At 36.7% G+C, this 16,855-nt stretch overlaps 1 protein-coding gene across 1 annotated transcript; it reads left to right on the top strand.

Annotated features, from left to right (window-relative positions):
- On the top strand, positions 1,251-3,767 carry LOC107634299 (UDP-glucose 6-dehydrogenase 3). Its single transcript, XM_016337844.2, has 2 exons — positions 1,251-1,405; positions 2,038-3,767. The coding sequence occupies exon 2, from the start codon at positions 2,058-2,060 to the stop codon at positions 3,516-3,518; it is 1,461 nt and encodes a 486-aa protein (XP_016193330.1). The 5' UTR covers positions 1,251-1,405; positions 2,038-2,057; the 3' UTR covers positions 3,519-3,767.

The raw sequence follows: 16,855 nt of genomic DNA, 5'->3' as shown, positions 1-16,855 counted from the left end.
AACACACACGATGAAGCTAGTGATGGAGAAGGAGAATGACACGAGCCGCAGGAGGATGATTGAATACATGCTGTAGTTTAGGTACTCCATAATTGAATACTACTCTAGTCTTTGAGTTTTGGCAGCCAAAGCTGCTCAATTATTGGCTTTGAACACTGTCTTGTCCTAGTACAATTACTTTACTACCCAATTAACTAGATTCACACTACTACATTACAATAGGCAATTGAAACCTTTTTTTTTAAGTTTTATTTTGATGAGTTTCAATTATCGGTTAATATTAATCAATTTTTTAAAATTTCATTTTTATTTTATATTAGCATCCAAATAAACATCCAAAACTATACACCAGAATAATATCCAAAACCCTACTAAATATATATACATTTGAAATTAAATAAAATATCCAAACCTAAAATCCTATACTTCTCTGTTTGGATATATTGCTTATCACTTTTTTATTAAATACAATCAGATAAAATTTAAACAAAAGTTATCCACAAAAATGTGGAATAAAGATCCTTCTTTAGATTAGTGGTGTGCTTTTCCTTTTCTAGGTCAATTTCTTCTTGATTAATTTTTAGGGAAGTGTACAATGAATGGAGAGCACTTGTGGAAATTTACGTGCCACTTTCACTTTGACAGGCAAGAAAAGTGTTTAGTAGTTTGATGATTTTATTGGTTGAAAGTACCTACATCTTTCCTAAGAATTAATCTTGTTTCGGTTGGAACATTTGCATTATAGGAAGATTAATGAGAATACTTTTTTTTTTTTCATTTACCACACTCCAACTTAAGTCCTTAATGGGAGTTTTTTGGTGTCTAATTTTTATGTTTAAATTACTTAAAAGTAGAGATAAAAAAATAAAATTCATTCTTTTATTTTTGAATTTTATATCTAAAATTTAGACACTAAAAAATACCAAGTCCTTAATTAAGGAGAATCACCGTTCTCAGTCTCTAAACTCTAATATGAAAAATGCTATACATTAAATTTGAAGTGTTATAACACCGCATTTCAATTAATTTTAAAAAAAAATAAAAATAAATACTTTTTTAAAAGCAGCCCCAAACCAACCCAAAATATGGATTGCAGAGCAGCATTGCCAGCGCATGTGATTTTAGTAAAGAAAAAGTTACTTGAATTTTCCAAGTGTCTGTAGCAAAGCAAATAGTAGATAATGGATTGCATCAGTTTTATCATGAATCACCAAGTCAAGTTTGAAAAGTAACTAGTAAAATACAACATTTAAAAGAAAAATAAAATGTGTAAAAATTCAAAGATAAATAATAATTTTCAGAGCCAGTATATAAGGATACAGATACCGCCTTCTTGCTTAGCTGAGTTTTGGTCTTCTCTGATAACAAGTTTCTACTTTGAACACTTCATATTCACAACTATAAGGTAACCAAAATTTTTCACATATCATTTTTTTCTGTTTAATATTTGTTCTGACTCCTGATCCTTTTTGTGATTCTATTATTATTATTATTATTATCTGAACTTTGAGATTAACCTTGTTCAATTTTAATTTTGTCTTCAACCTTATTCAAACTTCTTTAGTTAGATGTTCAAATAAGCATGTAGTACCACATAGTACTTGTAACTCTGAGGATCTGATGCATGAACCTGCCAATATTTGTTTTGATGATTACCATGGAAGTCATATGATTAGTCAAGCTACCACATCAAGTTAGTTACTCAACTGTAATTCAACTCTGTACTAATGCCTCTTCTAGAAATTAGTTGGAGTGTGTTTTTGCTGCACAGCTGTAGAGTAAACACTAAACACTCAAATTGGTTCCACCTAATTTCAGAAAGGACATTTTGGTAATTGGTCTGTCCATCGCTTTCAATCGAATTTTTAACATGCATATTGAATAAAAAAGTCCCTAAAGATTTTATTACAAGACAAATTAGTAACGACGGAGGGGTCAATCGGGAGTAATTACTCTGTTATGTTCTATTATTCCTTCTTTGATTTGTTGAATTGCTTATTAGAGTCTTGAATTGATGCAAAAAAACATGCATGACAGGTTGAAGTAACCAAAGAAAAATGGTGAAGCTATGTGGAATAGGGGCAGGGTATGTAGGGGGTCCTACAATGGCAGTTATTGCTCTAAAATGCCCCTCAATTGAAGTGGCTGTGGTTGACATATCTCAATCTCGCATATCAGCATGGAACAGTGACAAACTCCCAATCTATGAGCCTGGCCTAGAAAATGTGGTGAAACAATGCAGAGGGAAAAATCTCATCTTCAGCACAGATGTGGAGAGGCATGTCCAAGAAGCTGACATCATCTTTGTCTCGGTGAACACGCCGACAAAGGCAAGAGGCCTTGGAGCCGGCAAGGCAGCTGACTTGACTTATTGGGAGAGCGCAGCCCGGATGATCGCCGATGTGTGCACCTCAGACAAGATTGTTGTTGAAAAATCTACTGTCCCGGTGCGCACGGCCGAGGCAATAGAACAAATCTTAGCACATAAGAGCAAGGGAATCAAGTATCAGATTCTGTCGAATCCAGAGTTTCTTTCAGAGGGGACAGCTGTACAGGACCTTCTAGAACCTGACAGGGTCCTAATTGGAGGGAATGAAGGCCCTGAAGGCCAAGAAGCAATCAAGAAACTGAAGGATATATATGCTCATTGGGTGAGTGAAGACAAAATCATAACAACAAACATTTGGTCTGCAGAACTTTCCAAGTTAGCTGATAATGCATTCTTGGCTCAAAGGATCTCATCAATCAATGCAATGTCAGCACTGTGTGAGGCCACTGGTGCTCAAGTCTCTCAGGTTTCCCTTGCACTAAGCAAGAACCCGAAAATCGGGCCGAGATTCCTGAATGCCAGTGTTGGCTTTGGTGGTTCTTGTTTCCAGAAGGACATACTCAATTTGGTGTATATTTGTGAATGTAATGGCCTTGTCGAGGTGGCGAATTACTGGAAGCAAGTGATCAAGGTGAATGACTACCAGAAGAGCCGATTCGTCCAACGAGTCGTGTCATCCATGTTCAACACAGTTTCTGGTAAGAAGATTGCAGTTCTTGGATTTGCATTCAAGAAGGACACCAGTGACACTAGAAAAACTCCTGCTATTGATGTTTGCAAAGGTCTTTTAGGTGATGATGCATGCTTGAGCATATATGATCCGCGAGTGAGCGCGGATCAGATCAAGAAGGATTTGTCAATGAATAATGTTCAATGGGACCATCCAATTCACCTCCAGCCATTGAGTTCTAGCTCTTCCAATGGCTTGGAACATGTTGACATAGCTGAAGATGTTTATGAGGCAACTAAGGATGCTCATGGTATATGCATTCTTACAGAGTGGGATGAGTTTAAGGGAATTGATTTCCAGAGAGTGTTTGATGACATGCAGAAGCCAGCATTTGTTTTTGATGGTAGGAACATTTTGGATGTTGGGAAGCTGAGGGAGATTGGATTCATTGTTTACTCAATTGGGAGCCCAGTAGAACAGTGGCTCAACAACACTGTCAATTCAGCAGTGCCCTTTTGATTTGCTTTCGTGCATTTTATCACTATAATATATAATAAGGCAGATGTTGAATACAACAAGAGAGTTTTATCCTACTATATCATCTACATAGATTAGACGACACTATTCTGCCATTTTGGTAGTGTGTTATTAGACTTGAGGTTTCTACATCCTTTTGGTTTTTAGAACAGTCGGCTTGTACTTAGTAGTTAAACAAATTGCAAGAATAATTAGAGAAATGAGATGGGGAGTGGTTTTCAGTATGCCAAACATCAATGGCCATACATACTACATAGGATATATGGTTGGTAGGGCTGGTAATATATACCCTATTCGCGGGTATTCAATCCGGACCAATCCGTTCAGATAGGGTTGTCTATCCGACCTGCTGCGGATAGGGTATGGTACGGTTCGAATTTGCCTGCGGGTAGGGTAGGGTACGGGTTCAGAGTATACCCTACTTTATTTTATTCGCACCTCCTAATATATTATATAATATATATGTAAAAATTATGTATGTAGTGAAAAAAGTGAGTATTGAATTCACAATCTTTCTCTTATAAAAATTTGAAATAACCACTAAGCTAGTTGATAATCATATTATTTATAATTTGATCATATTATTTATAATTTTATGTTGATTTTTTTTAAGATTTTATTGTTTTTAATTTTAATTTGAATTTAGTTTTTTATTTTCTATTTTATTAATATATATAAAATTTGGAATGGTTGAATTTTATATTTGCTTGAAATTTTTTTATTTTTCTGTCGGTAGGGTCGGGTAGGGTAGGTTTAGAACTTTAGGGTGAGGGTAGGGTTAGGGTTGAGAGATTCTCAACCCGCGGATAAGGTAGGGTAGAGTTTTAAGAAAGTTTTCAACCTACAGGTAAAGTTAGGGTAGAATCCAAATCCTACTCTACCCTACCCATTGACAACATTGGTTGGTTGGGCCCCGCATAATGATGATGGAAATTAAAATTTTATTTTGATACCTTGTTAATATAAAATAATAAAAAATGATAAAGGCGAGCAGAATTTGTTTTTGGCAACTAATAATTAGCAATACGTAAAAATATGAATAAAAAATATATTGTTGTATTGCTAAATTAAGAAAATTGATTTATAGTTAAAAATATTAGTTAAAAGTAATAAATTTTATTAGTGTTTGAATTATTTTTACCCGCACCTTATATATGTATATGTTATATATTTATATAAAAATGTATTTTAAGTAGATGTTGAACCAAAGGCCTCTCACTAAATGTAAAAGATCCTTAACCATTAAAAAAAATCAATAATTAATAATTTAATACGTTTTTTTTATATAAAAGTCAGTTCTATTTTAACTCATCAAATTATATAATAATATTGCATCTTTTTTATAATCCGTAAGTATGGTCGGATACCCGCGAGTTAAGAACGGATAGGATTAAATTTGAGATATTCTCAACTCACAGATAAGATAAGATTGAATTTATATAAAAATCTCAACTCGCAAATAAAATTAAGGTTGAATTCAAACTCTACTCGGGAAAACTTTCTTCCCAGTACAAGCACCGCACCATTATTACTTGCGCGAACCAACACATGCACATGCAATCATGCATACAAAAAGCAAGAGTTCGTTAGGATTTATTTTTCGGTTTTGTTATGTAGACAATGACTTTTGTAAATAATGTAAATAATGGGCTTTAAAATTGATCCAATAAAGTAAAAAAAACACTCCACCTCCAAATTACTTCATAGACCCTAACATTAAGATAACTATCCGCACACCTAGTGAATTGAACATCCAACTATTGTTAACTGTACATGATTAAATCGAATAAAAAGGAATAACCATCCAATTAAGAATAATCAACATAATTATTTTTTAAATAACATATGTGCTTAAAATAATAACGAAATTGTTATTATTTGCTACTGTCTAATCACCTACCAAAGAAAATGAAAGTTCTACTATTTTGTCGATTTTTAGCAAATCGATAGTGGTTCGATTCTAATGGTCTGAGAGCGAAACCTACTCCTCTTTTGTAGGTACCAGTTCTATAAGTGCATCAAAGGTTCTCGAATTAGACGAGTTTTACGATAAGAAATAAATTCGAAAAATGCCAAAAAAGATAAAAGAAGTGTAAAAGAAAAGATTTGAAAAGTAAATTGACTGAAATCAAAATGTTTTGTATTGAATTGAAACAAAGCAGTAAAGTGCCTTCGATTGAATCAAAGGGCTTTTGACATGAAAATTAAAGGTGCTGGAATGTAAATCTGACAAGAAAATTAAATGGTGCTTGAAAGATAAATTTGCAAGAAAAATAAAATTTTGCAGAAAATGTAAATGGAATTTTAAAGACAATGGAAGGAACTCTATAGAAATTAAACTCGAATGCAGACTCAGGAATTTGCTAGGGATGTGAGTGTGCTTGAGTGTATTTCTGAAGAAAATTTCCAACCCTTTTTTTTCTAAAACTTGCTAATATTTATAATCTGCTTCTATAACCGACCATTAATTGCCTGGTACTGCCTTCCATGCGCACTCCCAGGTAACCGTTCCCACTCTTTTGCTGATAAACGTTACCCATAAACTCCTCACTTGGAAACAGCCTTCAACTTTTCTACTTAGTGTAACCGTTCGATTCTTTATTCAAACACCCATTCGATTCTTCAATCAAATACTTGTTCAATTTCCAAAGATGTATAAATCGAGTCCGTGTAGAATAACTTCCAATAAATACCTCCACGTGCATCTTTTCGACATTCGCTTCTATCCTAACACCTCTTCAATATTTCAAATTAGCTTATCCTAGTCAAAAATAATTTTCGACTAACAAATTGCCCCCTAGGATTAATATGTTTGTCTTCGAAATAGTCTCTTGGAAGATGAACTTAATCTTAATTCAAACTTCAATCTCCTGAATCAGTAATAATTACCATTTAACTTCTCCATTAATACTGACCCATTTGACATGTCTCCCGTGACTTGCGCTCTCTCTCTCTCCACCACTTCGCCTTCTTTGCAAAGTTACCTCTTTTCTCTTTGAATTCTCTCTGTTATAACGGCTACAGTAAAACTCCCTTTAAATTCGATACTTTCGTCTTTGTTCAACTTTCTCGAGCTCTTGTTTCCTACATTTCTCTTGCATTCATCCTTCTTGTGCAACTTTTACTCTTCAAACTTCATTCTTCTTTGCTCTACAATGGCTGCTTTCTCATCTCACGCCGCTGCACAAGAGAAAGGCAAAGGCCCCATGGTACAACCACTAGCTCCTCCAGATCTCCATATTTTAAATAAAGTCAATGACGAAGTTATCGATGACCCACAACTTCAAATCAACGACCCTAGAATCCTTATTCATTTTACTGTAGGTGAATACATCCATTGTTTCATTGGTCCCATCGAGAATCTAGAAAGGGCAAACAAAAAACTCCCTTTCTTCCCCAGTGCTCAATGGGAAGACTTGTTGATCCTTGATCAATCAAGACCTTGATATCTCCTTCTTCACTAACCAAAAATCCTTTCGGAACAATCCCAAAATCACTCCTCGAGGAACTAACTTCACAGCTTGGTATGAACATCTTGCCCCATCGAAGAGCGCTACTTAAGGGGCTCTGGGGATTCAGGATATTTTGAGACTCTCTCACTTTTCTCCTTCGACGCTCCCTTGGATGATCGGAGCCGTGACATTTTTTGGAACAGAACTACCAATAATTTCCACCTTCCTTGTGGAATGATTGGTATGTCACTGCTAGATGTGGCTGCTATTACAAGACTCCTGATTAGTACTCCAGACTTCACCTCTGACATGCAGCCCAGACAACAATACAACATTGCCCCCACAACTTCTTATAGTGACTTCATTGCTCATCACATGGGTGCAGAAGGAACTGCTATTACAGATGATGAGCATGTAGCCTTTCTATTCTATTGGCTAAATGCAGTCGTCTTCTGCTCTCGAAGTGTCCAAATGTCAAAGCTTTTTCTTTCACTTGCTGCTTTGCTTCATGAAGGAAACAATCTTAATTTGGCCAAACTTCTTCTAGGGCACATTTTCGAAGAACTTGGTCAGTTTGTCAATTGTCTTCTAAACAACTATTTGATCAGTACAGGTAGCCCTCTTTGACTTCTTCAACTATAGCTTAATGCCATTTTCGAAAAACACATGATTACACCTGGAAGTGGTGCTACAGACAAACAACACATTGAAGATTTTCGATTGGCAAATTTTAAGCCAAACTTCCCAGAAGCAGAATCGGACAAAGACTGATTTTGGGCTGTCTTTTCTCCTTTCCACTCTTGCAAAGACTTTCACAATGAGGACCTCAATTTCACCCCCTTTTTGCGTCAAAACTGTGGTCCTGCTTGGCTCAAACGTCTCTTTTTCCCCAATGATACTGAAGAAAATGAGCTTGCTAACAGGAGCTGGGCCAATTTACTGGCGGTACAAGTAATTCCTACAGGGCTACCTCAACACAAAAAAGAACGTTTCAAGGTAACTCTGTATGCCCCTCATTACACTGCCAGGCAACTTGGCTTCTCACAGGCTATCCTAACTCCACTCCCCAGAAACAACAAACCATTTTGCCATATTACTTTGGCCTCCCAGAAAGAACTTGATCTCTGCCTTTCGAAAAATCAACAACAAAAAGAAGGCTATCATCATCTTATCTATGATCGAAGTTCATTCATCACCAAGTCTTGTTTCAATTGTTGGACTACTTATTATTCCAAGTACATTCGTTCCTCGGAAGAAATCAAGTGTTCTGTCATTCGCACAATCCCTGCTGCTGAAGGTTCTCCTAAAAGACCCCAAAAAAGAAAGGTCGAAACCACAGCCTCCTCACGACAACCACTAAGGAAAATTCGGAGGACTCCTACAAGAACTTCCAGAAGGGTAACTACTTTCTACCTATGCACATGTACTTAAAACTGAAACTTTTCGAAAATCACATTTACTTAAAAATTTTTTATTTCAATCTTTCTTCAGTTACAATTACAATCAACGAGTGAAAGTTCCTCTGAGGATAGTAAGCCATCTATTCGTAATATCCTTGCTGCATTCTCATAGTCAGAGGATACAATTGATTCAGATTCAGGTTTTCAGTTAATCTGAAGAACAAGACCCATTCGGTAATATTATATCATTTTCACATATATCTTGATTGAGTTAAAATAAATCTCGACTTATTGTACCTTGTATTTCAGCCCGTGACTACTGCACAATCAATCACCTCATCTTTACCACCAGATCAGCTACAACAACAACAACAACAACAACAAGACCTAGGACAAACCACATCTCATTCATCAATCCAAGTCACTTTTCCGATTCCGACTAGGACACAGGTAGTCGACTTAACAAAGGAGCACACGCAGCACTCTCCAACACAAACTCTGATCCTTGGACATGTCTCTCCAACCAATTAGGCTGCGCTTTCTGCTGAATATCAGGTGGCCCCTGATTCTGACTCCCCCTCTCGAGTTGCTGAGACTACCGCTTCAGACTCCCTATCTAGAGCTCTGGAAACCTATCCTTCTCCTCAAAGAACCTCCAGTCCTCCCCATCAAGCTAAACTTTAAACTCCCCTGGGTCAAGGATCTGGAAATTTGGGTGTTTTCACGGGGTCTGCAAGTGCCACCTTGGCTAACCTGGTCACTGTCCTAAATCAAGCTATTCAAGAAGACGAAGTGCCTATTTCTGCCCTTGTACTCCTTGGTCCTTCTACATTTGGTCCTTCATTCGAGCTGAATGTTAATGCTCGAGAACAACTCCTATCACTTCTCAAACTCCTGGACCATCCACCCATCAAATGGACCAATGATGCGGCCTTAAACAAGCTTTTGTCCAATCTTTTGAGTTCACCTTTTGAACTTCAGGCTCCATCCCCACACTCTACCATAATCCATCAATTCAAACAAATTGCCAACAGAAGCATAGCTACCCAAGACAAACTTTAAGAAATCGAAAATGAAGAAGCTAAAATCAGAATTGAGGTATAAAGCTATACTGCAGCCCTTCAACCAATCAAAGCTTCCCGTGAAGAATTCGATTTGAGAATCTCTCAGGCTATTTCCGTTCAAGCTCATTATGATGATAAGGAAGAGATAAAACTTGAAGCAGAATTGGCTCAGATTAATAAAAAACTTGCCAAAATTCGCAAGAGAAGAGCTGATATAGCTACACCTCTAGCTACTACCCAGCAAGAGCAACAACAACTGATCCAAGAAATCATTTCTATTGAGGCCAAACAAGAAAAATATGGGAAACAACTTGACAAAGCCCAATATAAAAGATTCAAGCATGCTGAGACACTTTCTAATCTGAACAATGAAAGGGTAAAGCTATGCATAGACCTAGCAAAGCTTATGGCACCTTATATTTCTCCACCTTAGACTTTAGTACCTATAATGGCTTTTCTTACTTTCGAACTTATCCATTTTGATTTTAATTCAGCAAACAATGATATTGCTTTAAGTACTTTCCGTTAATCGAGTTGATTATATTTCCTGATTCGATATCCTTGATTCGATATGCATTTCCAGAATATAATCATATCACTTGGAAAGGACCTTCCCAAGTATGGACCATTTGCCAAGAAATCTCGATTTCTTTTCCATTGGCAACATAACTTTCAAAACCAACTCACCTATACTGAAGTATTTCTCCTTTATTCGACGATTGTAATTTCGAGCAACACTTTCTTTTTGCCGAATCATATTTTCAAGTGCCAATACTCGCTCTGAATCTAATTCATTCAACTCATCAAACATTGTATTCCAGTAATCATCGACTGGAAAATCATTTTGTTTTGACACTCTCAAAGTGTTCAGATTGATTTCCAATGGGAGCACAACATCATGGCCATATACTAATTTATAAGGCGACGTACCAGTCGACCCTCTTGGTGAATTTCGATAAGCCCATAGCACTTGACTTAACGTTTCATGCCAAATTCGAGGTCTATTTCCGATTTATTTTTTAATCTAACTTATCAGAATTTTATTTGCTGCCTCAACTTGTCCATTAGCCTGTGCATAATAGGGGGTTGAAGTAACTATATTGATATTCCTCGAAGCTGCAAAATTTTTAATTTGTTGACCAGTAAACATAGTTCCTTGATCAGTGCTCAATGTTTAAGGAATTCCAAATCGATGGATTATATGTTCCTCAATAAAATCTATTATTTCATTTTGACCAACTTCTATTAGAGGAACTGCTTCAACCCACTTTGTGAAATAATCAATTGCAACCAAAATAAATTTATGATATTTTGATGAAGGAGGGTGAATCAATCCAATCAGATCCAAAGCCTAACCTCTAAATGGCCATGGCTTTATAATCAAATGCAACTCAGATGCTGGGATCTGTTGTATCGAACCATGCTTTTGACACTTCTGACACGCCTTTGCATATTTGATACAATCTTTGATCATAGTTGGCCAATACACATGATTACGACATAGCACCCATTTAATCTTCTTCCCAGCTTGATGAGCACCACATATCCCCTTATGGACTTCGCCCAAAGCAATGTCTTTATCACCATGACTTAGACATCTCGACAAACTTCCATCGATTCCCTTCTTATACAATTCATCAGCCATCAACACAAAATTTATTGCTTGCAATTTTACTTTTCTATCAACTGGCACACTGGAATTCTTTAAATACTCAGCAATAGGCTTTTTCCAATCATTATCCTCCCATTCACCTATACACAAAATTTATTGCTTGCAATTTTACTTTTCTATCAACTGGCATACTGGGATTCTTTAAATACTCAGCAATAGGCTTTTCCCAATCATTATCCTCCCATTCACCTATACACAAAGCCTCCCTTTCATCCGCAGGCACTAAAATTTGATGGATACTAGCTAATTTTCTTAAAGTTTCTGGACCGATTCCATATCTCGAAGCAATTTGGGCTAACTCCTTAGCAATCTCATTATGAATCCTTGGAATATGAACCAAAGAAACTTTTCGAAAAGAAGTTACAACTACCAAGCCGTTGCTAAATATTTTTGCAACCTCTCATTATTGCATTTAAACTCCTTCAATAACTGCTTTAAGACTAACTGAGAATCCCCTAAGATTTGGACTGCCAAAGCCCATTTATCAATGAATATTTCAAGACCCAAAATTAAAGCTTCATACTTTGCCATATTATTTGAACAAGGATATTTTAGTTCGAACAAGAATTCTGATGGAGTCCCTTATGGCGAGATAATAAGAATTCCAACCTCTGCACCATCTTTGTGCTTCGATCCATCAAAATATAACTTCCAATAATCGACTTTAATGTCGAGTACATTTGCCCCCTGGTCATTCAGATTATTCGAATTATCAACAAGAAAATATGCAATGACCTGACCTTTCACAGCTTTGGCCGGGACATATTGTAAATCAACATATATTTAATGAGATCAGTTTGTGCTACAACTTTTACCGATTTAGCAACCATATAACACTTTAATTTCATACAAGCATAGTACAAAGACAAACACAATTTCTCTATCGGGGAATACCTTGTTTCAATATCAGTCAGAACTCGACTAAGGTAATAAATTGCCCATTCATGCCCATTCTCATCATTCTGAGCTAGCATACACCCAATTATGTTTGCAGATGCGGCAATATACAATTTTAAGGGTTCATGTGGACGAACATTCGCCATAATTGGAGCCTTAGATAAATAAGCCTTTATGGAATCGAATGCCTTTTGGTGCTCATATGTCCATTCAAACTGTGAATCATTCTTTAGTTTCACTAAAGGTGCAAACACTCGAGTTTGATCAGAAAGATTCGAAATGAACCTTTGAAGATAATTCACTTTTCCCAGAAAAGATTGCACTTCAAAGGCACATTTTAAAGCATTCATCTTTAATCCCTTCTTCCTCATGGTGACAAATGCTTTTCTTAAATGATCAATGTGTTGATTCACCGAAATCAATTTGACCATAACGTCATCGATATACACCTCCATAAATCTCCCAATGTACTCATGAAATATACCATTCATTGCTCGCTGGTAAGTTGCACCAGCATTTTTCAAACCAAAAGGCATAACCACCCATTCATAAGTGCCTAACGCCCCAGGACAACAATTTTGGACACATCATCTTCAGCAATGAAGATTTGGTTATATCTCAAATAACCGTCCATAAAACTTAGAATTTCATTTCCCACTGCAGAATCGATTAACATATCTGCGATTGGCATAAAATGTTCATCTTTCGGTGTAGCACTATTCAAATCTCTAAAATCAATGCATACTCTTAACTTTCTATTTTTCTTCATTACAGGAACAATATTCGAAACTCATTTAACATATCGTGCGGTTCGAATAAACTTTGCTTTAATCAACCGTTCTATTTCTTCCTTAATCTTTTGCTTGATTTCTGGAGCAAAATGATGAGGAGTTTGCTTCACAACTCTAGCATTTGGTTTCAATGCTAATCGATGTTCTACAAGAGAACGATCGAGATCAGGCATCTCATGATAATATCAAGCAAAACAATCTTTAAATTCATGTAAAAGATGGAAAAGTTCAGATCGAAATGGATCTACCAAATCTTTACAAATATAAGTGATTCGAACATCATCAAGAGACCCTAAATTAATTTCTTCTAGGGGATCTTGAGATTCAACCCCTTTAAAATGATCCTCATCTTTTACTGAATGCTTTTCAAAACCCAAAGGTTCCAAATCATAAATGCAATCAAAAGAGAAATCAATATATTCATTATAAACAGAACAGACATGATCTTTTATTGGATTAACAATAGCTTTATTTTCATTATAATGAACCTCTGCTATCAGATCAGCAGTTCGACTAACAACATCATTTGCATTACACAATGAAAAATAACTTAAACCTTGACTAAACTTGATTGAAGACATCGAGTTGTTACAACTAAGAAAAGAACTTGCATCCCTAAATGATTCCACTTCATCAGAGGAACCACCTTTATTTTCTACAGAAGAGAAATTACTTAAATAATTACGTAAATTTACCAGATAATCCGAGACATCTTGAACCTGCTCCATCGAATAATGCCTCAGATTCCTTAAGATGAGCAATCCCAACCAGTCGGGGTCACATTCAAATGAGGATGACGCAATTTCACTGTTAAACCTTCTGAAGACAAATAACAGCCTTCGTAATTATACAAATTCAACGCCCTGTCAACATTCAAAGGCTTTAGTTTCGAGCTATACATCCTGAAATTGACATGCAATTGTTCGACATAGAGATTCGAATCTGCCTTAACAACTTTAGGCTTGCCATCCTCTGTCCAAAGGAGGACACTTTGATGCACAGTCGATGGTACAATCCCAACTCCATGAATCCAGTCTCGACCCAATAAAGCATTGTAACTTGCTTTTGATGGCACTACCACAAATACAGTGTTTCACTCGGATGACCCTACTTTGACCCCAAAAGTAACCAGACCTTTTGTAGGGGTGGAAGAGCCACTAAAGTCTGTTACAGCAATATTGGTGGGAACCAAGTCATTAGAATGCTTACCAACCTTCATCATCATTCTTTCTGGTAAGAGGCTAATTACTGCTCCACCATCAATCAAAACTTTATTGACTTTAATCCCACTCAAAGTAGTAGTAATATGGAGTGGGCGAAGATGAGACTTTTGCTTCTCAGTAGGCCTCAGGAAATATCCTGATTCGTCCTCATATCGAATGAAGGAAAAAGCCTCTTCAGCATCCATATCATAATCCTCTTCTGGATCACCTTCATACTCACCCAAATACTCAGTTGGAATAATCGAAATAGTTTCAACCATCTCATCATCTCCTTCCTCGAAGTACTCCTCATCCAAATCAGCCTCTTTTTCTTTATCAATTCCTGAAGAATGAGCTATTGCCTTACCTTTCTCTAACTTTGTAGGAGAATAAATTCCCTTTGGGCATGTCTCCCCATTAGAAGGAAAGACTATTCAGGAATACACTGAAAGCGTTGTCCCCTTGCTTTTGTCTGATTAAGGTTTTTCGTTTTGATTTGGATTCCTTCTTCCTCTACCCCTTGAATATCCCGTAGCTCGACCCCGATTATAGGGATATTGGTTTTGAGGAGGTCCTCGATGTCCCCACTGTGGGTTCCGTCGATAAGGAGCATCTCGATTCTGAAATTCCTGACAATTTCGAATCCATTGGACACCTATGGCCTGAGAACAGCTCAATGGTGCAACACCATTTTGTTGAGGGGCCTTAGAACTTTGCCCCTCTATACGCCGAATCGATTGCCTTTGGCGAGCTTGCTCCTCTCTATGAGAAAAACTCCTTCTTCATTCTTTCTTTATCGAAAATCGTTGCAGCTTCAGCATCGAATACAATGTTACATCATGGACACAAAGATACATCTCGATCCTTGATCTTTTGCTGTACCAGGAAATCTAGCAGGCCATCCCCTGCTCTAGGATAAATTGATCGAATTTGTGACTCAAAATCATCCAGAGCCAAATCGAAGTCATAAGACATACCAACCATATTTACTCCAAAATATGGTTCAACAAAACTAGCTTCAGCGTCGAAAAGATCAGTATCCACTTTCATCTCTTTTTTCCCATCATCGAACTTCAACCGTCCTTCCATTATAGCTTCTGTATCAAATCCCTGAAATGAACACAACTGTTAGTCGAATGACTAGTTGCTTGGTAAAATTTACAATAAGGTTTCCCTTTCAAATCTTTCACCGAAAGTAAAGTTCTACCCTCAGGCAAAATTAATTGTTTATCTTTAAGCAACACATCGAAAATTTGATAAGATTTTGAAATATCAAAACTATAATTTTTTTCCACTCTTTAGTTTTGAATCATTCGACTTTTCATTACTAGGGAGCTTTTTGAGTAAGGAACAAACATATGGGGGACCTTTCTTAAGTTCAGCCAAATCAACCTCTGCTTCGAGATCGAATTTCTTCTCTGAAGACTCCATGGTCACATAAGCAACCTTCTCCTTTCGAGTAAACGGTTTACTCTTTAACTTTTTTTCATTCCTATATTTCTCTTTTTTTTTCTTCATTAATTCAACCTAACGAACCCTTTCATCCAGATGGGCCAAGTTAGGGATATACACATTCAATAATTTTCGACGCATATAAAATCCTAACCCCATAACTGCTATTTTCACAATTTCACTCTCGGGTAATGACACGTAGCACCTACTTCTAGCATTTTTGAAACGTATCATATAGTCATCAATGGTTTCACCATCCTCTTATTTCAAAGCAACCAGATCAGTAACTGCTACATTTAATTCCCCTCGATAAAATTGAGCATGAAAAGTAGTTTCCAACTGATTCCATGTCGTTATCAAATTTGGTCTAAAATTCGAAAACCAAGTAAATGCATTCTTCATTAATGAAGAAGGAAAAAACTTCATTTTCAAATTCTCATCATTAGCCAAATTCCCAATCTCGACCAAATATCGAGTGACATGTTCTCCAACTTTCCCTGCAAATTTTGTGATTATCTTTGGATTCTTCACCCTTCTTGGCACTTCGGCCATTTGAACTACTTGAGGGAAAGCAGATATAAAATGGGGTCAATTCATAAAACCAACATTCAACCCAACTCGATTGAGAACTTCTTCCATAATTCTTGTGACTTGATAACGTTCACCACCATGATTAGCACGTAATCTGGCTAGAACATCATCTGCATTTTGACCTCGGGAAACTATCTGAGGATTCTCTCTATTTAAAATATTGTTTTCATTTTGAAATATATTTTCAAACCCTTCATTGTTCCCTCTGGCATCATGCCTTTAACCTTCGTCATCATCAACGATTCGAGCAACTCGTTTGACTTGCCTCGCAAGACGCTCGAATTTCGATTCATGATCAGCCATCATGAGATTTAGAATTGTGGTCATTTGTTGAGTCAACAAGTTGACTAAATCATGATGACTTTCCTCTACATGCTGTCGAAATACCGCCATAGAATTAGAGGCATTCGATGTAGAGCTCACATTATAATCACGTGAGTATTCAGAATACTGTTGTGGATTTTGAGAATTATTTCCTCCATTCACACTCCCGAAACAAACAGAAGGAACAAAACTACTCACCGGTGGGGTATAACCGGGAGGAAAACCATAAGGAGGCCAACCAGTAGTTATTGGAGGCTAGATTGGTGGTAAGGTACCACGTGGACGAATATTACGTCCAGTATTTCCAGTTTGTACACTAGTAACCACTATACAACCACTATACTTTCACTTAGAACCACACCTTCTGAACGTGAAGTAACGTCCGAAGATTGCACAGTTACTGGTATGCTATCGTTGGTGGACGAACCACCATTCACATTTGATGCTTCATCAGCCATGTGAATAATCTTTCCA

The sequence above is a fragment of the Arachis ipaensis genome, chromosome B01, assembly GCF_000816755.2.
Source record: "Arachis ipaensis cultivar K30076 chromosome B01, Araip1.1, whole genome shotgun sequence".
NCBI classification, from domain to species: Eukaryota; Viridiplantae; Streptophyta; class Magnoliopsida; order Fabales; family Fabaceae; genus Arachis; species Arachis ipaensis.
Note: the sequence above shows the minus strand (reverse complement) of the source record. Positions and strands in the feature narration are given on the sequence as shown.

Bases quoted from the DNA above. Each gene is read 5' to 3' on its own strand.
- LOC107634299 (XM_016337844.2), top strand. From the start codon at position 2,058: ATGGTGAAGCTATGTGGAATAGGGGCAGGGTATGTAGGGGGTCCTACA.